The 24532-nt window shown below is 33.1% G+C and overlaps 1 protein-coding gene across 8 annotated transcripts in view; it reads left to right on the forward strand.

The window, feature by feature from the left end:
* Positions 1 to 24532, forward strand: part of LOC114101146 (sodium channel protein type 3 subunit alpha) — a 77312-nt gene that overhangs the window by 36787 nt on the left and 15993 nt on the right. For all 8 annotated transcript variants that reach the window (XM_027946051.2, XM_071619385.1, XM_027946053.2 and 5 more), the window contains exons 13-19: positions 197 to 435; positions 6640 to 6813; positions 7761 to 8117; positions 9879 to 10349; positions 21247 to 21367; positions 22474 to 22628; positions 23304 to 23477. In XM_027946051.2, the coding sequence (XP_027801852.1) occupies positions 197 to 435; positions 6640 to 6813; positions 7761 to 8117; positions 9879 to 10349; positions 21247 to 21367; positions 22474 to 22628; positions 23304 to 23477 (1691 nt within the window). The remainder of the gene's footprint in view (positions 1 to 196; positions 436 to 6639; positions 6814 to 7760; positions 8118 to 9878; positions 10350 to 21246; positions 21368 to 22473; positions 22629 to 23303; positions 23478 to 24532) is intronic.

A 24532-nucleotide genomic window follows, 5' to 3' on the forward strand; every position in this document is an offset into this window, starting at 1 on the left:
TAAAAATGACTGAAGTGTTTATTTTCTGTGTTTAAAAGAGAAAGTCTATTTAGTAGGACTGTCTTGTCAAGTTTGTTAAGCTAATATGAATTTCTATTCCCAAGTAAGCATCAAATTTGTCAAACAATATGTAGTCTACTACCAACAATAATTCATTTTTATTGTTACTTACTACTCTTTTTTGTTATCATCCTAGAACTTGAAGAGTCTAGACAGAAATGTCCACCTTGCTGGTATAGATTTGCCAATGTGTTCTTGATCTGGGATTGCTGCGATGCCTGGTTAAAAGTAAAACATCTTGTGAATTTAATCGTCATGGATCCATTTGTTGATCTTGCCATCACTATTTGCATTGTCTTAAATACCCTTTTTATGGCCATGGAACACTACCCCATGACTGACCAATTCAGTAGCGTGTTAACTGTAGGAAACCTGGTAAGTTCATTTGAAATTTACTTATTTCCTGTGTAGGGGTAGAAGAGGTAGACCAAAGGTGGTGAGGAGATGTGTGTCCTATGTTGAAACCCCCCAAATTATATCTTCTTTCTTCATAAGAAAAAACAACTAAAGGAATATTACAGAGAATCTAGGAGATACTGTCTAAAATTCACCCACTATCAATGCTGATTGTTGAAGCTAATGTTGGTGCAGACTGATCATGGTGTCAACAGTAATAAATAAACTCCTCACAATCTTCTGTCTATTTCTTACTGAAAATGTAGGTCCAGAGGGATCACAAGATCCTTATTATCAGTCCTAAGGTAATAGCATTAACAGACACAGGTTTTAAAGAAATTATGTCTATTGGAGGGCTGACCAAGATTTGGATTTCCTTTAAATGGGGGAAGGGACAAGCATAATTGTTTCAAATTAATGAATTACTTAAGTGATAGTCATGGAAGAAAACAAATGGCAAAAATGCATTTGTAATTTAGCCCTATTTAAGATCCAAATTACTTGAGCATACATCTTTGTGCTAACGTACATTTCTTCCTAAATCTACATGCAAAAGAAAACAATTAAAATGGATGAACAAGTTTGCCTACTGTGACCTCTCTGTGTTAGACAGTTTTGCTTAGTTTTAACCTTCAAAATACCAAATATATTTTCCTCATAAAAGTTACCCTTATGTATAATTGAACACTCGATTTTAGTACTTAAGACTATCTTAAGAAAAGATCATAGACAAATATCAGTGATTATGTTTATTTTATTTTAATGTATCTTTAGTGCCTAATCCCTGGAAATGTTTCAGATAAAAATATATGGGATAAGCAATTCCTTTTGTAGTTTCTGGCATGTAGTATATACCTGGAGTACATTGTTTCCTTAAGGGTGATAGAGTCATCAATGAAGATGGATGCTGTTTGGTTTATTAAGCCCTAAAGGTGATAGCATCATTCTTTCTGATCCTGGGGATCTGATCCGAGCTTTGAGGTTCAGGAACTTCCAATTGTGACTATCTAGTGTGCTTTTAGAAGCATTCTCTCATGCCTGAAGACAGATAACTTATTATTCATATCAATTTCACATTAGAAATCTCCATCTTCTTTTTAACAGAAAGTTACTAATAAGGATAACACCTCCCAAACAGCATGTTCCTAAGGCTTTTAATACCTGTGGGCTTTTTGAAAGTTATTATTTGAGCCTAAGGTCTCTAATCAGTGAAAAAAAAAAAGCTATTTCATTCATTTTAAGTAAAATGTCTAACCCATGAAAGTGTTAGTTTCTTTCCTCTGATTCCTCCTCTCTCCTACCCTCTCATTCCTGCTGGTTTCAACAGGATGTCATGAGTTAGGATGGACATAGATAATTTATGGACAAAGATCGTCCTCTTTACTAATTCAACCCCGGTTGGAGGGGTGAGGGAGACTGACTCACAGAATGAAAAGAAAAGGTGAATCACTAAGCTTTGTAAAGGGGCTTTTGCAGTTGGGTTTCAGGAACAGTTCTTGGATGTAGCCCAAACACTGACTGTGTCTTTTGTATTCAGGGCAGAAAACATTCAGCCACAGCTCACAGGTTTTACATCTTCTGTCCTCTGCACTAGAAAAAGATTAGATCTCTTTTTGAGTTGCAATTCAATGACCTTCATGATAGAGGTGTGTTAGGCATAGGTTGGTAGCTGTCCACCTCCTCTTCGTCAGCCTTGGCAGCATATGAAAACATGGCAACCCTGAGGCATCAAGCAAGTGGAGGAAGAATTCCCAACAGATGGGGTGAAAGGAATTCTGAGCAGACAATTGCAGTATTCCTTAATAAGTCACTTCAACTTTTCTTCACTATTAGATTCAGGAGAATACCCACCATGTTCTCCATCTTTAGCACCTGTAATGCCGAGGGTTTTTTTTCCTGATGCATTCCTTGATCTTTTCAGTACCTCCATCCCTGCCTAATTTATCTTTTGTTTGTTTTTGAACTTTTCTTCTGATTCCTATTAAGGTATGCTTTTCACTCATCAGTGCTAGGAATTACCTACTCTAGTGGTATAACTTTTGTTCAAGTCCTATATTTACAACTGTTATAGATCATAGTTCAAGGATTACTTTAGATGAAGTCAGGGCCAGCTGGAAGGTCATCTTTCCCACAGCTTATTAGAAGTACTGTCAACATCATTTCAATTTTATATTACCTAAACTAGTGACCTTCTGGCTCCAAAGGTAGGAATATTATATTACGGCTTACTTTTCCTTTATTTCTTGTATAAACTTGATATGAAGACCCATTATTTTTTCTTTCAAGGTATGTCTTTTTATTGTAAAACTACTTGTAAAATAATATTTCTAGTACTAATCTCCATTGTTTCCTGAACAGTCAAAACAGCCCCTTCAGAAGAACCTTGTACCCATCTCTGAGAGCTGTACCACATATATACTACACAAATATAAATACCACACACATATTTATATATGTACATGTAACAAAATATTTATCTGTTATTGTTCTCTACATTCATATTTGCAATGTTCTCACTCATCTCAATTCTTTGTATTCTTTAAGGTCCAACTTCAGTGACATCTCCTCTAACATGACACTCAGTCCATATAAACATTCTTAACTCCTAATACTCTTGTGAATAAAGCAAGGTTGTATATTATACCTTGAGTTTGGATTTTCAGTCTCTTATAAATTACTCAATGGCAGAGGTCATGACACATTTTTCTTTTGTGTCTCCAACTATGCTCACATAGTGGTCACTTGATAAAGAATCCACTGGTTGATTCTATCCCCAAAGAGCTGCTTGGAGTTGCATATTTTTGTCAAAGAACACAAGCTCCTAAGTCAGGCAAAATTGGTTTTGACCATAGTAGCCCATGTTTACTAATAATATGGGCTCTGGAAAAGTATAACAAACAATCTGAGTCTTGGTTTTCTATTATTGAAATGGATGTAATAATACCAATCTCTGAGAGCCTTTGTGAAGGTCGAATGAGGTAATGTGAAAACACCTATCTCTGTGCCTGGCATGTAGCATGTGCTCATTAAACAGCTTCCTTCCTCCTTCCTTTTATATATGCTATTAACCTCTTGAACCTTTCTTTGAAACACTGATGGAAAATATTTCTGTTCTAGCTCTTGTGTTTTTCCCAGGATATTGGACAGTTAGGGAAATTGAATAGGTGAAGAATATTTTGGAAATTTGTCAGAATAGTGCAGGAAATTGAGGTTTTATGGACTTCCAATTGAGTATGGAAGCACAAGATAAATAGATTTTGGATTTTAGGGTAAACAAATGGAAAAACACTGATCTAAAGCACAAAATCTGAGTCCTAGTCCAAGAGTCAATGCTAGGTGTCTGTGTGGTTCTGAAAAAGGTTTCTTATATCCTTGGGTCTGTTTTCTCAATACACATAATCAATGACTGTGTTGGATTAGCGAACTTCATTTCCTCCTATATCTACAATTCCATGACTTTATGGTGGTGACCTAAGTAATGAGGTAGTGGAGTAGAACAGGGAACTGATGACTAGTAGATTGCTGGTAATAAAACCATCAGTAATTGAGTTTAGTGTTGGGGAAACAGGCTCATGAAGATGGAAAGCATAGATGTCAGGGAATAGACTTGAGTGATCTAACTATGAGAATAAGAAAATTTATGATCTCTCTATCTCTGTGGACTGAAACTTCATTATAATTAATAATAACATATCAATAAGTCATAGCTTAATTTTCAAAACAGTTTGACTATAATTTTTATATATCTTATTTAATACTCACAACAACCTTTATAATATTTGTACATATGAAAAATAATATATATTTTATATAGAGAGGAAAAGAGTTGGAAAGTATTTCATGTGTACTTAGCTGTCTTCAAACTGTATTATACCATTTAGGTGGTTGTATGGCATATTTTGTGTGGAGTTTCTAGTTTGCCCATTAAAATATTTGAATGTCTATGGAATAGCTTATTGCTGCTCCAATAAGTTCATACTGACTTATAGATGAAGATTTAAAGGTTTTGGTTGAAGCAATAACAAAAGAACACAAAAGAGTTGTGAATCCTTTAATCTTGAATTAAAGTGCTCCTTTTTGTATCCTGTTCTTGCAGTACATAAAAATTCAATCAGTTCTTTGCTGATTAGTTTAATCAAATTTGAGTATCTGGAAGACATCAAATCTCCACTGAGTTTCTATAAGAAAACTATGTGTTTTTATAGGAATTCATTTTTGTTGTTGTTGTTGTTTAGGAAGCTATTTTAAAACTCATCCTCCCTCAGCTTCTCTAAAAGCTAGAAAGAGTCCACCAGTCATAGTAGGTTAGGTAACCTCTTCATCATATAAACTTTCCCAGCCAATCTGACAATGCTAAATCTAGACTAAAATGTATCAAAAACAATGATTTGGAAGCCTAAATTAAAAGCATTCAAAATGATATAGCTTTTATTTTGAATTGCAAATTGTAACTGCAATATTTTTAAAGAGAAGTTGCACGGTAGTATTATGTTTTGGATGAAAGAGAATGAATTTAGGTTTTTAAAGAGAATGAATTTAGGTTTTTAAAGAGAATTAATTTAGGTTTTTAAATGCAGGAGACTTAGTCATTTCAGAAGACCTAGAAAGATTACCTCATGATTTTCTAAGAAGAGTATTTGAAGATCATTTAGACAGAGAATATCTAGCTCACTTTAATGCATTCCTATTGCCAGGGTGCCTTGTTCAAATAATAGCTGTTATGAAAATCTTATATAAGAAATCAAATTTGTGTAAGTTAGAACTTAAATTCACTAGGGAAACTCACAATCTGAAAAAAAATCCCATTGTGAGCTGTTCTTATTCATAAAATGAAAAAAATATATATTCTTCAAAGTTAATTCCATTATGTTCCGAGATTTTCATGTCTTAAAATGCATCTTATTTCTAGTTATATGAATGCATGACTAACATCAGTGAAGCTGTTTTCTGCATAGCCATTTTCCTTAGATCTTGCTGGAATTAGGAAAATGAGATGTTAGCTACATTTATACTTTTATAAGAGTGGTCAAGATTTCTTTTTAAATTAATGTGATGTTTTAGAGCACCAACTAATTTTAATAATATTGTTATTTTAACATAATTCCTTCAAATTCAAAGTCTGATTTACTTTCTTAAATTGAAAGATGAACTTTGTGATCATAAAATGCAGTCTTTACTTAAAAGAGAATTAAGAAAATTGCTTTAAAAGACTTTCTGCAAGAGGAATTCCATAACTCTTCATGTCCTTGTATATCATCACCTGTGGGTTTTTGTTTTTGTCATTTTTTCAAAAACAGGGATTGAACTCAGGGGCACTCAACAACTGAGCCACACCTCCAGCCCTATTTTTTGTGTTTTATTTGGAGACAGGGTCTCACTGAGTTGCTTAGCACCTTGCCCTTGATGAGCCTGGCTTTGAAGTCATCTTCCTGCCCCAGCTTCCTGAACTGCTGGGATTATAGGCATAAGCAAGGGCACCTGGCTTCACCTGTGGTTTTAAGTTAAAAAACAATGTTGACTGTCTTTCATTGTTTTTCTTTTTGTTATCAAATACACATTTTTATCTAGCCACTCAAATAATTTCTTGATCATAATTATGGGTATATGCATACTTAGTTTGTACTCTTGATGATTTCAAGTAAATCTCTAGCTCTGTGCTCTATTAATTCATTAACCTTAATTCTGAGGCATGCACCCAAAGATTATTATTTTAAAATAATCTTCTTTTAGGAATGTTTATAAAATTATAGAACTAAAACACTGTCTGTTTAAAAAACACAAAATCCAGAACAAAATACATATTTTAACCAAATTTTAACTAATTTTTATTAACTTTCATTAACTTTTAGATTTGTTCCTGATACAAAATTATTCCCCCAAATAAATCTGCATGTAGAAGCATAGTGTGCCAAAGGGCAATAATTCAGTAGCTATTTTTCAGGTATCAAATTTAAAATGTGAATGGTGAAATGTTTTAACATCTATATTTTCCCTGGAAATCCAGCCGATTTGTTAACTGAGCCAAACCCACCTAACAAATTACTACCTTGCTGGGGAATGTTAAACTTGAATTGGTGCTAAATTTAAAGTTTAAATAGTTTTACTCATTAACATTCTTCTTTATAAAATCCTAAAGTACCATTTTTCAGTGCCATTGAAGTGCTGCTCTCTATTTTACTTTAGGTCTTCACTGGGATCTTCACAGCAGAAATGGTTCTCAAGATCATTGCCATGGATCCCTACTATTATTTCCAAGAAGGCTGGAATATCTTTGATGGAATTATCGTCAGCCTGAGTTTAATGGAGCTGGGTCTGGCAAACGTGGAGGGACTGTCTGTACTGCGATCCTTCAGACTGGTACCTGCATACCCTACATTTACATCAAATCTCTCATTTGAATAACATATTATGAGATGTATATTTACAACTTATTTCAGCTTTTGTAATGATGTTATAATTTACATCAATATGTGATATCCTAAGAAAATACATAAGCATTCTCTTTAAAGCCAAGAATATTTTCAAAGAAAAATAAAAGTGGTTGAAACACTTTATAAGGATGATATATAAAGAACACTTTAAAAAAACATATATGTTTTTTAAAATTATGTCATAAATTTCTGGGTGTTTTTTTTGCATTATAGTATGTAAAGAAATGCAAATTAAAATGATGGGCCTGAATTAATCTTAAATTTTTATCAACTCTATGATATTAGTAGGTACTACTTTTGAGCAAGATTCAGAAAAGTATCTGATGACTTTAGCATTTTAAATAGTATAGAAACTTTTCTGAATTATAGGAAAACATTTATATTAAAAATATGTGGGCTTTTATTGGAAATTAAGTATATGTGTATATTTTTCCAAATTGAAAGAAAGACTTTCTATCTTTTCAACAAAGTAATTTATTTCACTTTCATTTTATAAAGGTCTATGAAGAATACATAATTAATAGCTTTGATGTTTCTTTTCAGTTTCTAAAATAGAGTCTGAGGAGACATTAGCTGATAAATTTTAAAATGTTTCCAATCAAAGCAGCAATTTGTGTTCATGGTTGTATCTTTTGATAAATCAGAAATGAGTCTTAAATCTTTTTGCTTTTAAATAATATGATCTAATTTATGATTCTAGTATTATTGACACTATTTTTTTTTTCTGGATTTGAAGTTGAATTAATTTAGTATGAAGAAACATAAGTTTATTCAACAGACATGGGTTTACAATGTCATATACTTGTAAAATGATGGTAACTTCCAAAATTATATCACGGTTAACACTCAGAATATCTTTCCATTTGATTACAGCTTCGAGTTTTCAAGTTGGCAAAATCCTGGCCCACACTGAATATGCTAATAAAGATCATTGGCAATTCTGTGGGGGCGCTGGGAAACCTCACCTTGGTGTTGGCCATCATTGTCTTCATTTTTGCCGTGGTTGGCATGCAGCTCTTTGGAAAGAGTTACAAAGAATGTGTCTGCAAGATCAATGAAGACTGCACGCTCCCACGCTGGCACATGAATGACTTCTTCCACTCCTTTCTGATTGTATTCCGAGTGCTGTGTGGAGAGTGGATAGAGACCATGTGGGACTGTATGGAGGTTGCTGGTCAAACCATGTGCCTTATTGTTTTCATGTTGGTCATGGTCATTGGGAACCTTGTGGTATGTATGTGTTACACATGCTCATCATAAAAAAACAATATTAGTAGATAAAGAAGGCCAGAGTGGCAAACATGTGTGATTTTATAGTAAATGACTTAGTCTCAAATCCCCTTACTGGCCCTCTGAGAATGAAAAGTTACTTAGCTCTGAGACTGAGGCTCCCTATCTATGACCCTGGAATAACAAAACTGAAATCACATGGTTGATGTGAGAATAAAGTGAGGTCTATCTAATGAAAGCTCAGAAGTCATAAATACCAATTTGCTTTTACCTGATTCTTCAAAAATGCATTTTTATTATTAAGACTAATATTATCCTAATGTTAGTTTCATAGGACAATCTCCACTGAACCTAAAATAGTTATGCATTCTATATTGAAGTTCCTTTTTACATGTCTATAGTTCATATTGTTTGCTAACTCGGGGGCATGGGTTCATACTAGCAAATTTTGAAGATAAATTCAATGAAATAGAGCATTATATTTTAGCTTTGGAGTATAATTATCCAAATAATTTACCAGAGTACTAAATATGTTATTCCCTAAATTTGCTTTAATAAAGAAAAATAAATTATTGCTGTTTGATGCATTCACATGCATGGACATTGATCAGATTTAAGAGACTGACTTTTAGCTATTACTTAAAAGCATTAATGTGAAAGTAAAATTTGTATATATGTGTTAGTGCTTGAATTTCTTAGTCTTGTGTAGACAAAGTTTTTCTTTGCACAGTCCTACTAATCCTTCCCTTTAAGGATACATTTTAAACAAAAAAATTACTCAAAACACTACTAGTGAGATACCTGTGAACATGGAAATTTTGCCCCCAGAATAGTAAATTAGAAAGCTTTAGATTCTTAACAATATCCGATACAGATAAAAGGAAATGAGATAGGATTCTAGTTTTGCATTTGTCTATGATGTAACATATGCTGGAACTCAATAATTACATTTCAAGCTAAAAATATTCCTATAAATAAATTTCCTTTTACACCAGAAATTGGGAATTACTCCTGTACTGCTATAGTTGTTTGGTTAATTGGGTAATTTTTCTATGTATCCTGATGACACTCTGAGAATTAACATTTCCTCATATTTTCTTAACAAAAATGAGGGAAGAAAAAGTAATTTACATTATATGGGTCTAGCCTAAACCTTTGAATAATTTTAGATTTTTCTCCATCTGTTGAGATATTTGAACACATAAATTTCAAAGTATATTTGATGGGAAATGTGTTGAGCCTTATATAATTTGCATTTAGAAATATCTACTGTTACAAAAGTAATTTGTAAGGAATTTGTATTTCAAGTATATTGTTTATGTAAAGATCAGAAGGCTATTAAAGAAATAAGTTTATTATTTATACACATGAAGCTAAACATTGACTAGACAAACTGGTAAGATACAGTAAAATGATTAAAATTGAAGTATATTTTTTTTCTTCTTGGAAAATCCTTAAACATGAGGTTTTGACTTCTCACTGAAAAGTCTGAGTCAATACAATTTAAACCTTAGATCTCCTTTCTTAGTGTTCTCTGTGAGAAGGAAGAGGTGCCTGTTTTTCAGTTTTGCCTTTACAGCAGGTAGACGATATCTGGTCCTTTAAATAGTGTGTGATTTCCACATGGTGTCTGAAATATAATAAGCATTCAAGAAGCATTTGTTAAAATAATTTTAGCTAAGATCTAAGTTCCCTGTTTAGTCTGTTATTTTTACACATACTTCAATACTAATAGAACTTTTTGCCTTCTTTTTCTTTTAGGTTCTGAACCTCTTTCTGGCCTTATTGTTGAGTTCTTTCAGCTCAGACAACCTTGCTGCTACTGATGATGATAATGAAATGAACAATCTCCAAATTGCAGTAGGAAGAATGCAAAAGGGAATCGATTATGTGAAAAATAAGATACGGGAATGTTTCCGAAAAGCTTTCTTTAGAAAGCCAAAAGTCATAGAAATCCATGAAGGCAACAAAATAGACAGCTGCATGTCCAATAACACTGGAATTGAAATAAGCAAAGAGCTTAATTATCTTAAAGATGGAAATGGAACCACCAGTGGTGTAGGTACTGGAAGCAGTGTTGAAAAATACGTAATTGATGAAAATGATTATATGTCGTTCATAAACAACCCCAGCCTCACTGTAACAGTGCCAATTGCTGTTGGAGAGTCCGACTTTGAAAACTTAAATACTGAAGAGTTCAGCAGCGAGTCAGAACTAGAAGAAAGCAAAGAGGTAAGTTTTGGTTGTATTTCCTGTAAGAGCCACACAGTATGGTTATTCAGTATTTTTACTGTGTTTAGGTGCATTATTAAAAATTAATATGGAGATTGGGATGTAGTTCAGTGGGAGAGTGCATGCTTAGTATGAGTGAGATTCTGAGTTTGATCCTATCACTGAAAAGAAAAGTAATATAAAAGTCATATGGTAATTAAAATTATGAGAAATTGGGAAGTCTATAGAGATTTCAGCATTCCACAGCAAATCGCCATTCTGAACAATCAGTATGGTCATTTTCTCGTTAGTTGGAAAATTTGGTTGAAAATGGAGCCTTACAAAAAAAGAGTTTTATTTAATAAAGTCTATACTACATTATGCTCTTGTGAAAAATCAGTGAACTATGGTTTTTATAATTATGCCAGTGTTATCTCCTTCTTTTCTATATTAGGTTTTGCTATGATTCTTAATACAAAAGTATTGTGTATATCTGTTCACCTCTTTACTCACTTTGATAGAGTGCTTTATTTATGAAAGTATTATATTCATGGAAATATTATATTTATTAGGAAAGTTCAAATAGTACTGATTTCATTTGTCTTGTCAAAGATAAGCACATTTGCATGATAAAGTCTTCCACATTAACTTGAAAATACTAAGTTAGTGAACTACTTAGAAAAGTGCCATTTGAGGATTACAGTTAAACTGTAGATAGAAAATCTGCTGTTACTGTCATTACTAGTTGGAAAGGATGGAAGGAAGGAGAAAAAGGAAGGGGAAATGCACATATCTCATGGTTAGAATTCATAGGGTCTTAGGATAGTAGTTTAATGGCATCAATTCTTCAATTCTGTGCTGTGAAGAACAGGATTAAACTTTTACTATTATTTATTTATGATCTTCTTATATACACTTGGCAGCGAATCTAGCACAGATGGAGTTATAAAAGACATGTTTTAGCTTGAGGGTATAATGTTGACACCATGGGAATCAGACCAATGATGTCTGATTTTTGTGAGCATATTTTGGAACTTTCTTTTTAAAAATAAGTATACCAACATATTTGATTTGAATTCCTTCAAATAAGTAACTGACAGTGTTACAACTCATAACTTCCTGATTTTTTCCAAGCATTTCAGAGCTGCTAAAATATAATAGTAAATTTTAAAATATTTTGAAAAAAGTAGAAGTATTTACAAAATGAGGTAGCAATATTCTTTCTCTGAATTCCACCTAAAGTCTGCTTGATGAGTTCACTTCTAATTTATATTGCTCCTTCTGGTAAACTAAGAATTTAATTCTAATTTCATTTTTCATCATCTGATATAGATTTTTTTAAGAAGAAACACCAATTAATTAACAAGCATTTATTGACCACTTTTTGTGAATTTGCACTCTATTGGATAATACGGGTAAGGAAGAGTTAAAGAAGAGCTTTATAATTCTCCTTCAGGGAGATCTTAACATCTTTGAGTGAGCTAACACTTTTCACAAAATTATTAAAGACCTGTTTAAAAGTTTAATGTTGTAGGACTGCATATAAAGTTGTAAGTGTTGAGGACAGCAAGAGTAGTTGTCAAATGGAAGAGATAAAATTGAAATAGGCCTGAAAGTTTGGGTCAAATACAGACAAACAGAAAATAAAAAGCAGAAACTTTCAAAAGGAAAGCCAAAGTTGAGAGTGAGCTCTTGGTATTAAAATAAGAATGTAAAACAATCATCATTAATAAAGTATTGGTGAAGATTGTAAAGTTTTGAAGTAAATCAGAGTTTGGAATTGCCTGCTTAATCAATAAGGATTTGTTCTGAAAGAGAGGAAGGAAAAAGGAAAATGATTGGAAACATTTATTTGGTATCAAAAGTAAACAATTCAGACAGGTAAGAGAGATTATCTTGGAGAGTGTGGTAGTGATCATTTCATAGCAATGAGATGATGACATTTGGGGCTAGGATCATGAGTAACTATAACTGGTAATTTCACAAACCTAACGAATCCAGGAAATCAGAAAAATGTCAATGCTACTGTATAGAATGGCCTTTTTAAAAGGTTACACGTTTTATGTGGGAGAGAGATCAGCCCTCCATAACTGTGGATTCCACATCCAGAAATTCAACCAAACTCAAATCAAAATTAAAATTTTAAAATTTGAATATAAACAGACATTTTTATCTTGCCATTATTCCCTTAAAATGTAGCATAACGTCTCTTTATTTAGCATTTACATGATATTAGGTACTAAAGATGACTTAAAATATAAAGTGGATGTGCATGGATCATATGCTAATACTAAGCATATTTGTATCATGCATACCCACAGATTTTGGTTTTTGCAGGGGGTCCTGAAACTGAGCCTCAGGGATACCATGAGATAATTATGCTGAATTAGAGGTGATGGTATTGGGAATTGGAGTCTGGATAAGAAGTCAGGTTTAAAAATAGATTTGATATTGCAATTTTATAATAATTTGGTTCCCTGAAAACAGAAGTGCTTACCAAAGAATTCATTGTAAAGCAAAATTGAGAGAAGACTAGGGACAAAATAGCATGAGTAGCTTAGGGTCAAGAAAAGCCAAAGAGTTAAAGAAACTTGTTAAGTTAAGGTTTTATGACATCACATTTATAAAAAGTAAATATCTTAATTTCCTTCTACCAAATAGCTGGATTTCAAAATACTTCAAAACCTTCTTAAGTCTACAGATATTTCTTCTCAGTGCCTCAAACTACAAATTTGGAATACTGAGATAGTCTTTTCCTCATCATCAGTCCTTCAAAACATTTACTACCTGAACAAAAAAATTTTTATTGGGTGAATTTTAAAACCATTCTATTCTCTTTTAAGCTAATTTTGAATACATGGAATCCAATTACAGAACAAAATGAAATTGTTTACATTATAAAAATATATTAGTGGAAAATCATCAAAAGTACATATGAAATTATATGTTTTTATAAATAAAGAATAAATTTTCAAATGATCTTGCACAGTAATACTAAATTCAACAATAAATTATATATGGGTAATGTGCTCAAATTAGTACCCAAAACACTCTAAACAAGTAATAGGGCAATTCTCATGTGTGCTCACATACAAGATAAAAAGCAGTTTTGAAAAATAAAAGTGAAAGATCCGCATGTTCTACTATCATAGAGTGTTCCAACTAAAAACAATTTTGATCCAAAATTCCAAAAACTGATGACTGGTCACGTTTCAGTTTTGCATTCACTTCCATTGTTAGGCTTTTAAAAAAGGTATCACACACACATAAGTAGTGGACTTTTGGTTCATGTTTCTGAGATTTTTGGTCAAACTAGCAAAAAAATATTGAACTCTGCTTTGGAGAACACAGAACATTCCTTTTCTTTGCTGACAAACTGAGCAACCACATAGGCTCAACCTAACCAAAGTATAGGTTATACATTTCTCACTAAAAAAGGGAAAAAAGAAAAAAGAATACAACCACGAGAATGGGATTCTAATTATACTCCATGTATGTATAATATGTTAAAATACATTCCACTGCATGTATATCTAAAAAGAACAAATAAAAAATAAATATGTTACAAAAAATACACACATTTTCTGTTTTAAGAGGAAGCAGTAAATTAACTAATTAACTTAGGTGGTATGTGAAAACTCCATCTCCTCTCTTCTTTCCCTCATTTTGAAATAAAGTCTGCCTGGCATGGATAGCATGGGATAAATGATCCCTAGGAGTGTTTTAGAGATGAAAATATGAACTGCTCTTATTTCATAAATTACATAATATGTATTATAAAAAGTGTGCATATTATATTTGTGTATATATATATATATATATATATATATATATATATATATATACCACTAACATAAACAGGCAGGTATGAAAATAATGGAAATAAATATAAACCACTGCATGAAAAAATATTGTAAGACAACCGAAGGCATAGATTTCAAAATAGTATTTTTTTTTTCTTCTCAGAAAACTTATTATTGTACAAATCTTGTGACAAACTCTATTGTAGAAGTTTTTTTTTTTTTTAGCATTCTAAATTTCACAAAATCATGATTTCTTAGCATTTTTATGTAACTATATATCTTTAAAACATACTTCTTAAAAGGTCATTGATTTGTCTTCCTAAGTGAAGGACATAGAATAAATGCTTTTAACAATCATATTTGAAGTTGAATTCCAAATTCAGTCTGGCAATGTCATCCTGTGACCTTTACTGCTTACCATTCTTACTTCTCACAGGGGTAAAATCAAGCTGGAGCCATCAGGAATGCAGCTCTGGTGTTTTTTAACCAGCCAGAGGCTCGTGCCACCACTTTTACCCAGGTTACCCAAGCAAGTTGCACATGTACAATCACTTTCTAAATGATTTTGACTGGCCTGCATGCTTCTCGGCTCTGTTCCTTCCCCTGCCGTGGCAAGGAAGCGCTAGACTCGCCCAGCTGCTCTCTGCTGAAGAGTGTGACATCACAGCATGGTCAGGAAAGATGGGAAGTCCCAACATCACATTTAGTTCTGCTAATGAGTTTCCCAGTTTACTCTTTTAGACTTTTAAAAGCAATAATTGCATGCTCATAGGATTTATAATATCTATTTTAAAACATGATAGGAATGTTAAAGATTCAATATAATCAAAGACTTAAGAGAGCATGCATTTTTTTATTTCTCTGCTTTTATTTCATCAAATTAAGACCACAACCTTTTTGTTGTTGATGATTCAGCCCTTATAAGTAAATGTTATTACTAAAATGAGTCACAGTTTTTTGTCCTGATAGTACTGCCATTTTCATATCTTTATACTCAGATTCATGTATATAATCTTTAATTCATATATTCCAGATGGAAATGCTTGCTTTCATGTATTTGGGAAAGGCTCTATAAAAAAAAAAAAAAAAAAAAAAAAAGTAGGGTAAACATTGAGTTTTTGGAGAATAAGGGCCATAGTCTGTTTATGCATTTGGACACCACATATCTTGGATTTTCAGTAGGTTAGGAAAGTTGTTGATTTGAGTATCTGTAAAACCATAATGATCTTTGTAAAGTAATTTAAAGAAGGAAAATATGATATAGAAAGAAAAAATTCATTACATCCTGATTATTAAGTAATTGGTTTAATGTACTCATTTTCAATTTGGAATTTTCCTTATGTATGTTAATTTCTTCCTCAATATTCTACGCAAAACTGAGCAGGCAAAAAATAAACTTGGAGAATTTACTACTTTTGATTATTAATTATAGTTTCATTAGGAGTTAAGGGCATCTCCCAAGATTACTGTAGCTTTGTGGGTTAACTAAGCCTTTAGTTAACCTTCTAGAATCTACTTTCTCCTTTTCATAGCTCAGCCAAAGTGCAGGTTCTGGGAGGGAAAATAATAAAGTAAAAGTAAAAATTTTAGAAGTATTGAACTTTTCCAGGACTTTTGGTACAAAGAATATCTAATTAGAGTTTGGGGATGTTTTTAGGTTTAATTTGCACATATTTTCCTTTTCCCTGGGGAAATGGAGAATTATCTGTAGAATACAACAAATTAAGAAATAAGATTATTAATAAATGATAGAAAAAAAATTCTAATCATTTATGTAAATTTTATTTAACATTGACTTAGTGTTAGGTGCAAGATAGCATTAGTATTCACTGAAGAAAATCCGATTTTTTTTTTTTTTTTTACACAAGCAGACTAGATTTAATTGGTACTGGCAAATTGTCTTTTATACCATATTCATTGCAGGATGCCCTCTTTTTGAAGCTTTGATGGGAACTGTGAGATGCGGGACTGAAGTCCTGAGCACATGCCCTTCTGCGGAAGGCGTGATGCTGTTTTGACTTTGAAGAGTAAAGGGAGGACAACTTGAGCTCTCCATTCCTCTGTTATGCTGCCAGTGTCACCCAAATGTCCTTTCTGACAGGCAGAGATGGGTTTGTGGTTAACCATTTAGAACCATTTCTATTGATGCCCTTTTACCCTACTCTTCAAACACAATGTAATTATTTTCAGTTTCATATATTGTGTTCCTATTAAGCTATTTTTAAACAAAAGCAGCACTAATGATGTTGTGCTCTGAACATATGTCAAAACAAAACCAAATGGTGGCAGTTTATATTTTTAATCAGTTGACAAGTGGTCAGAAAAAATAGAGATTTGGTTAAATATTAGCCATTAAAATATTAGCCATTTTCTTTCTGCCTTAGACCAGCAACCAAACAGCTTCAATAGGTGGCTGCCTATTTTTCAAGTGAAATATAATAAGTCAAGATATGGGTATGCATATCCAAAGATCAGACTAAGGCCCTGATAGTATGTGTGATCAAAAGACTTTCCTCTTCTACTAGTAAGACAAAATCCAGAATGTTTGGGAGAAATGGATAGATTTTTAAAGGCAATCTGTAATGGCTGAATCTTTTATTTTGTCTCTTGAATCATGCAGCAGTTTGTGAGAGTCAAACATTTAAGAGCTGACTGAAAATAAATGAAATGTGAGCGCATTTCAGTGGAAGTAGGCCAGTTGCTAACATTCTCTTCCATTTCTGAAAGTTAAATTTCATTATTTAATTGGATAAAAATCAAGGGTAATATTCATCGTAAGGGGGAATTTCCATGCAAGGTCATGTGATATGAGAAGGTGGAAAAATGGTCTCATGGCCTTTTTGGTTGTGAATTCTGTCATTTTTTAAATGTTGAAATAACCCATTCCTCTGAGTGGTACTGGTGGTAAACTTCTTGAACACTTCATATTCAGGTACCATGTCTTTGAGAACATGGTTCTTGGATCAGTGTGCAGCTTCCACAGCATTGCGCCGGGCTTCTGCTACAGCCAGGCATGTTTTCTGTGGCTGAATTAGGCCTGGAGAATGTTGCATCTCAAAACCTGCTTTCCAGCGTGCATTTGTAGAGCCTAAATTATCATCCCTCTGTAGTCTCAAGAGTTTCTACAAGGGATGGAGGAATCTAACCTTTAAATGCCATAAAATATTGGAAGGCTTAGGGAGAAAATAGTACAAGAAAACAAGTTTGGGCTTGTACTATGTGGTTTTATATGGAAGCTTTCTGTTGTTATTCCTAATATTAACAATTACATTTTAACTACTTCAAAACAACTATTCATTTTAGTTATTCAGTTTAGTCACTGAGTTCCTTAATGTGGTAAATTTCATTTCAGGTTTCTTTGCTTTTTTTATGTCATTATAGTTTCACAGCTATGGCAATATAAAGAAAGTAAGTTATTCTTTATACTTAATTATCAGTTATTTGCTTTTAAATCAGTTACATGCTTTTATATAAATTTGGGAGTCATTTTTGGTGTGGCTATAATAAGATTATAACAAACTACCATCTACTAGAGTATGAATGCTAAAATGTTCATGGTTAGATTATACAAATATGTGGAATTAGTATAGATTGCTATTACATCAATGTTAAGAATGAAAAATGCTTAATTAATTTTCAAATTAGTAACTTAAATATACAACAGTAAACTTTTATGTATGTAGTGATTAAAGGATAGCAAGCAGTATATTGGTCAATTTAATGTAACTTAATAAGAACTCAATTCAAGCTTTAATTTATTAATGCAGGTAAACTCACCACTTTTGTTATTTTAAAATTGTTTAGTATTTTTATAATTTCATAGATTAAATATATATACTTCCCCTCATAAAAATGCAGCCTTGCCGGGCATGATGGTTCAATCCCATCATCCCAGCAGCTCAGGAGGATGAGGCAAGAGGATTACAAATTCAAAGCCAGCCTCAGCAAAAAGCAAGGCTCTAAGCAACTCATTGAGACCCTGTCTCTAAAGGGCTGGGAATGTGGCTCAGTAGCCCAGTGCTCCTGAGTTCAATCTCCGGTACCCACCCACTTGATGTAGCCTTGGAGTTGAGAAAACAATGTAATAGCATTTCTGAGAGGAAAACATCACTGAGCCTAATTGTCCATCTTAGAAGAGCTGACTCTATGTCAACCTTTATGGGGAAGGAAGCCTCACATGAACCCTTGCTAGGGAAATGACCTCTTGTCTACTATCTTCCAGCCTTTAGTTCAATATCCCCTTACCCCCCACTCTCCTGCCACCAAACTTTCTTTGGAAAGACTTCGAGAGCCTAAGTTTAAAAAACTATACTTATAATTAGGAGGGGTAAAAAAACCCTCCTGGATGACAGCAAAATGATTCATGGTATAAATGGGTTCTGCTTCTTGGAGAAGAGCAGAATGGGGGCAAAATCTTTTTCAAAAGACATGTTGTGCCTCATAATGAGAGGCAAATAGAAGTGAATTAACTGAAAACCATTCCTCTCCATGATGTCTGAATACATAACCTCCAAAGCTATTTAGAATATCAAGATTATTTACACCCAAATATGTTAGCCACATTCACAAAGGTTTAAAATCTACAGACTATCAATAACAAAATACATTCAGAGGTTCATCCTTGATAAACGGTTCAATCACATTCAAGTTAGTGGTTTTTGTTACTTGTGCTATGAAGCACTGTTTTAGATAATTATTTATATTTAAAATATAAGGTAACTGTAGACTATATGATAGACAATTATAATGTGAAAAATTAAACACTTCACCATTATATTGCCAGTTCTCTTACCAATTATATTATAAAAATGGAAAACGAAGGGTGAGTATATTTTTTGTATGAATATGCATATAATATTTATTACTATATTCCTTCTTTATTCTTTATTGAATGTCAAGGTTTTAGAGAAGCATTTTGGAAATATGTTTTTAACATTAAAGTATTTTTAATTAAATAATTTCTATTCAATAGTAAATTTCATTTTCTAGTACAATTATATAGACTTCTCTTACGGTCATGACTGAGTTATACTTTATCAAAAAGGAGAGATGAAATTATCTAAACATTTTAGCTCTCTTCATAAAAGTAATATAAAAATGCATTCAGGCATTCATTTATTAACTCTTTGTGAACCTAGCATAAGTATTTGGTGTCTATTCTATTGGTGATATGCCATATTTTTTGATATATAATATGTGTGTGTACTTGGTATAAATATTTGGTCAAAGGCCTGAATTACAATGGACTACATGTACTGCAAAATTTAGCACAGATAAATCATACAAGAAAGAAAAACTCCAAGAAGGATGTGGACCATGACCAGGTTCGGAAGAAATTTTTGAGTTTGGATTAGCCCAGAGGAAGAAAATGAATCATGAACCTTTTTATAAATAGCTTCCAAATAACTTGATTTCTTACCGGTGTTATTTATTCAGCAGATATTATTGCTGTTGCTCCTCAAAAGCCAAAATGCCCAACCGATAAACTATCAGTGAAGTTGGGAGGGAAGTTAGTTACTGCAACCAAGCAATTATCCAGTATCTTCTTGATCACTCAGTGGTAACTACAACTGTACCCAGTAGTAACTTTCCTAGGCCTTTCCTAGAAGAATAAAGATACTCTGGCTGTACAAAGCAGATAAATCCCAGGAGAATAAAGTAGGTCTTGACTGTCCCATGTTTCTAAAATGCAGAGGAATTTAATGGTAAAAAAATTTTTTCATTTTATAACAATCCTAAGAACCATCAGTCAAAAATGATGACCTAACTTCTCCTTTTAGCATACTCCAGACTAGGAAGGACTGCATTATGGAGTCATATGTTGATTTAAAAGTCATTTTCATAATATATTTACTTGGAAATGGTTATTGTCACCTTCAAAATCATACCACAGAAAGTATATCTGGGTGTTACCCTTCAACTTTGATTTGAAATAATAGACCACATTGGCATTATGTATTAAATAAATCAGAATTTTGAGTCACATTTTCTCCAGTGTGACTTGTGTTTAGGGATTCATTTGGCCGTTTAAAAATAACACATTAACTCTTTCATAAAATTAGGACAGAGTGACCTAACAGTTAGCTGCTGAAGTTAGTTGGGGGCTTTGAAACCATTAACATATCCATGAGCTATTCGTTCATTTTAAAACCTTCTCATTTCCTCAGTTGGGCTGTGTGTCCTGTCTTTGTGCCAGTTTTTATAAAACATTGCACATTCATAATGTCTTCTCAAGTGATCTCAGAAAACATTAGGTATTTATTCTTGTCACATTAAAGTGACTCTTCTAGCCATTTGGCATGTCACAATGATTTATTTAAAGGAAAAATTCACAGCCTGATCAAATGTTGAATTCAAAGTGGACTTCTAATGAAAGTCTATACAGATCCTAGACAATGCTATTTATGAAGAAATTTCCATTTAATTTAGAATTCTTTGGCAAGTGTTGAATTCATTTATGCAGTTCAAGAGAGAGAGAGAGAGAGAGAGAGAGAGAGAGAGAGAGAGAGAGAGATCCATCATTTTCTACTAGTAAAGTAAGGAGAAAATTATGTAAGCCAGAGAAAAATATAGCTCAAAGTTGAAATGTAATGACTGTGACTAATGTTAATGTGCTGCCCTTCCTTTCTAAAATTACAGAAACATGGACAGTACTGAAATTTTCCATCTAAAGACGTGGAAGTTGTGATTTGATTTGACACATTTTAATTAATATAATCATTAGTAGATGTCAGTATACCAAACTTTTATCAAACTCTTCTTGGTTTGGCTACAGGATTAATGTTAGCAAGTAATGTAATGTGGCGTTTATATAAAAAGTGACATCAAAAAATAAGTTAATCAATATTATCCTTCCTTACCAATTCATCCACATTAAAGCCTATGTCTTTCTTTCTCTCTTTCTGTCTTGCCTTTTGTCTGAATTAGGTCAGTAGTCACAATGTTTTAAATAGTAGGACTTCAATTATGTTAAACTATTTTTAAATAATTATCAGTAGTATTAGTAGAATCAAATACAACCATTATCAGTTTTTGACACTCCAACAGAGCATTTACCAATTAGATGAATAAAAATGGAGAAAATTCATATCTTTGAAATTGGATTATGTTTCCAGAAATTAAATGCAACCAGCTCATCTGAAGGAAGCACAGTTGATGTTGCTCCACCCCGTGAAGGTGAACAGGCTGAAATTGAACCCGAGGAAGACCTTAAACCAGAAGCTTGTTTTACTGAAGGTAAACAAACTCTCAAGTCTCCCCTCCTTCCTTAGAGAGACTGAATATACCTCATTTGAAGGAGATCTTTTAAAGAAATATTGAAGTCATGTTCATCTCTTTTTTCCTGTTCTAAAAAACAAAAAGAAGAAGAAGTTCATCTGTCTATATTTCTAGAGTATAGTATAGCAAAGACTGTGCCGGAACAAATCAGAGGATGTGAAATGAGATTTTGTCATTATTGTTGTTCCCACACTCCAGAATGTAAGAAAGCTGGCCCTGTGAGATAAATGGAATTCTGCAATGTCATGTCACTGATATGGCAGTCCCTTCAGAATGCATTGGCAATGGCTAACTTATAGATGTCTCAGTAATCACATCTCATCCCCTATAGTTTCAAATGCATCAATTTGTGCTCTGACCAGAGCTGTTTGGGGATGTAGCTGTGTTTTAGAATCTGGGCAGGGTGAGCTATATTTGTTCCCACAGCAACCAGCGTAGTGTCTTGCATACAAATCAATACTTATTGATTTATTGTGATTGAATTTAATCTGATGAGTAGATGTCCAGAGCTAGAGCAGAACAGTGGGTAGAAGTTAGAAAAAATATGAAATCTAGGAAGCAGAAGACAAAGGAATAGAGATACTGACTGCCAAGATGAGTCCTAGGTGTGACAAAGAAAAGCACTGAGGCTGAAATTAAATTAGCTTGAGAAAACTGACAGGGGCTGATGCCTGGGAAGACAGTGGGATTTTCCATGCATGAAGAAACGGAGTGAATCCAGGATCACATGAAAATATGAATAAACATCTTTAATGTGTAGTTTTGCCCAATCTGAGAAATATACCAAAACCCTATTTCCCTCAGTGGCCTTAAGACAAAGAGATCATGTTGGGTATTGAAGAATGAAACCATTTTTAGTCAAGCAATATGGGTAAAGTTTTTTCTTGAATTCTAAGTAGCTATCTGAATATATAAGTCTATAAATGATTCATATACAAGGAGGGATGTTGACTGTTACTAGGAAATGAACTGAAACTGGGGTAGGGAGTGAGCAAAAAGTTTATTTGTTATTATTTACGATTAAAATATATTTTTTACTTATTATGTTTAATGTTTTCTTTTAGGGTGTATTAAAAAGTTTCCCTTTTGTCAAGTAAGCACAGAAGAAGGCAAAGGAAAAATCTGGTGGAATCTTCGGAAAACCTGCTATAGCATTGTTGAGCACAACTGGTTTGAGACTTTCATTGTCTTCATGATACTTCTCAGTAGCGGTGCTTTGGTAAGTGAAAAGCATATTGGCAAGAATCAGCTTCTAGTAAATTTGCTTGTTTTCTAAAAATACTAGGAGCATAGACTATGTTCAAGGGTCAAAGGTGGAGGAATAGCTGTGCCTTGCAGACCTAGACACCCATGGTTTAATTATGCAAAATTCCATTCAAAACAAATCAGAATCATGAATCAGCCAGATGAAATTTCTGCTCTGGTGTTTATCTAACAGATGTTTTCCTCACGGATAAACCATTTAGAGATATTCTGTTGCACACACCATCCAGTTATCCCTAATAATAATTTTAACATTAGGGACTAAGAGTATATTTGGCTTTCATTAGCGAATCAACTTATTCTTTCAATATAAGCTAGATTCTTTAGGGAATCATAAAAAGTAAAGTTGGAATAAGCCACCTCTGTCTCTTATTAACAGAACCTCAGGTTATTTTGTGAGTTCACGTTACTCACTAAAAGTATGTTTTTGTAGCAGTAATGGAAGTAGAGCCTTTTGATGTGAGAAGCAGAAATAAAAGCCCACATGAAATCATCTCAGTTAGTTTTACCTGTAAGAGTTTATCTGATGTTCAATGCTTTTGTGATGTTAGCCAATACAAATTATTGCTTCATACTAAATTATGCAATTTTGCAAGAATTTAAGGTAAAACGAAGTATTCTTGCTTCACAGGCTTTTGAAGATATATATATTGAACAGCGAAAGACTATCAAAACCATGCTAGAATACGCTGACAAGGTCTTTACTTATATATTCATTCTGGAAATGCTTCTCAAATGGGTAGCTTATGGATTTCAAACGTATTTCACTAACGCCTGGTGCTGGCTGGATTTCTTGATTGTTGATGTAAGTATCCTGAATGATTATTATGAAATTACTTTTAAAAGACTCAAGTTTGACATCACATATATTTCTAAGATTAAAACCTTGGCACTAAAAAACTATTTTCACTAATGCTGACATAATTGTACAGGGTTTTTAAAATTGTAACAAATTAAAAAACGAGGAATATCTTACAAATAAGAGTAGACGAAGTCCCCAAAATGTAGACAGTGGTAAGAAAAAACAACAACAACAACAAAAAAAAAAAAAACCAGAGAGGTTGTTATATACCACAAGATGATAGCTAGCTCTTTTTCCTTTTCTCCTGAAAGTTAAGGACCTCAAGATAAAGGACAGTTAAACAATCTGATAATTGACATCTAAGCACTTAGCTTATTAACAGCTCAATTAAAAAATATCTCCAGGAGGCAAAGTCAAGACAGATTTGGGGACATTAATTGTGGGAATTGAGCTCTAAGCCCTTATTAGAGTACATGTGACTAGATAATGTTAAATTAACCCATTTACTGTCTCTTTTCAGCCACATACCCACGGAGACAACAAAATATGTTTCCATTTTTAAATCAGTAGTTGGATATACCAGTAGCTAATCAGATATTTACCATGCAAAGGGTTAGGTATGTGTCTGCTCTGAATCTGATTATGCTGGTGAGTCGTCATAGGAACATGGCAATTATAGAATCTACCTGATTTGCAACCTGTTTTTTTTTTTTTTTTTTTTAATTCCAAATGATAGAGAAGTGCTGGGGCAAAATGACAGTCATCTGCTTTTTTGTAGTCTGGGATATTCCATTGCACAGGCTTCACAGTCTACCAACAGAGCAAGGTGCCTCATGCACTATCTCTAGCTGTTTCCTAGCCATCCTAAAGCACTTTATTTTTAGCTCCAACACTTGCCAATATGAATCAATGCCTGCCATATGTGTGCATTCATTCTTTTTATCAGTTTTGACAAGTCTGGGTCTATCCGATTCTACTCTTTTCTCTCATACATATTACACTCATGATTATATAACCAAAATATATTTAACCCTTTGAGTTCATAAGAAATCAGCTGC

Source organism: Marmota flaviventris, chromosome 11 (assembly GCF_047511675.1).
Source record: "Marmota flaviventris isolate mMarFla1 chromosome 11, mMarFla1.hap1, whole genome shotgun sequence".
Lineage (NCBI taxonomy): Eukaryota > Metazoa > Chordata > Mammalia > Rodentia > Sciuridae > Marmota > Marmota flaviventris.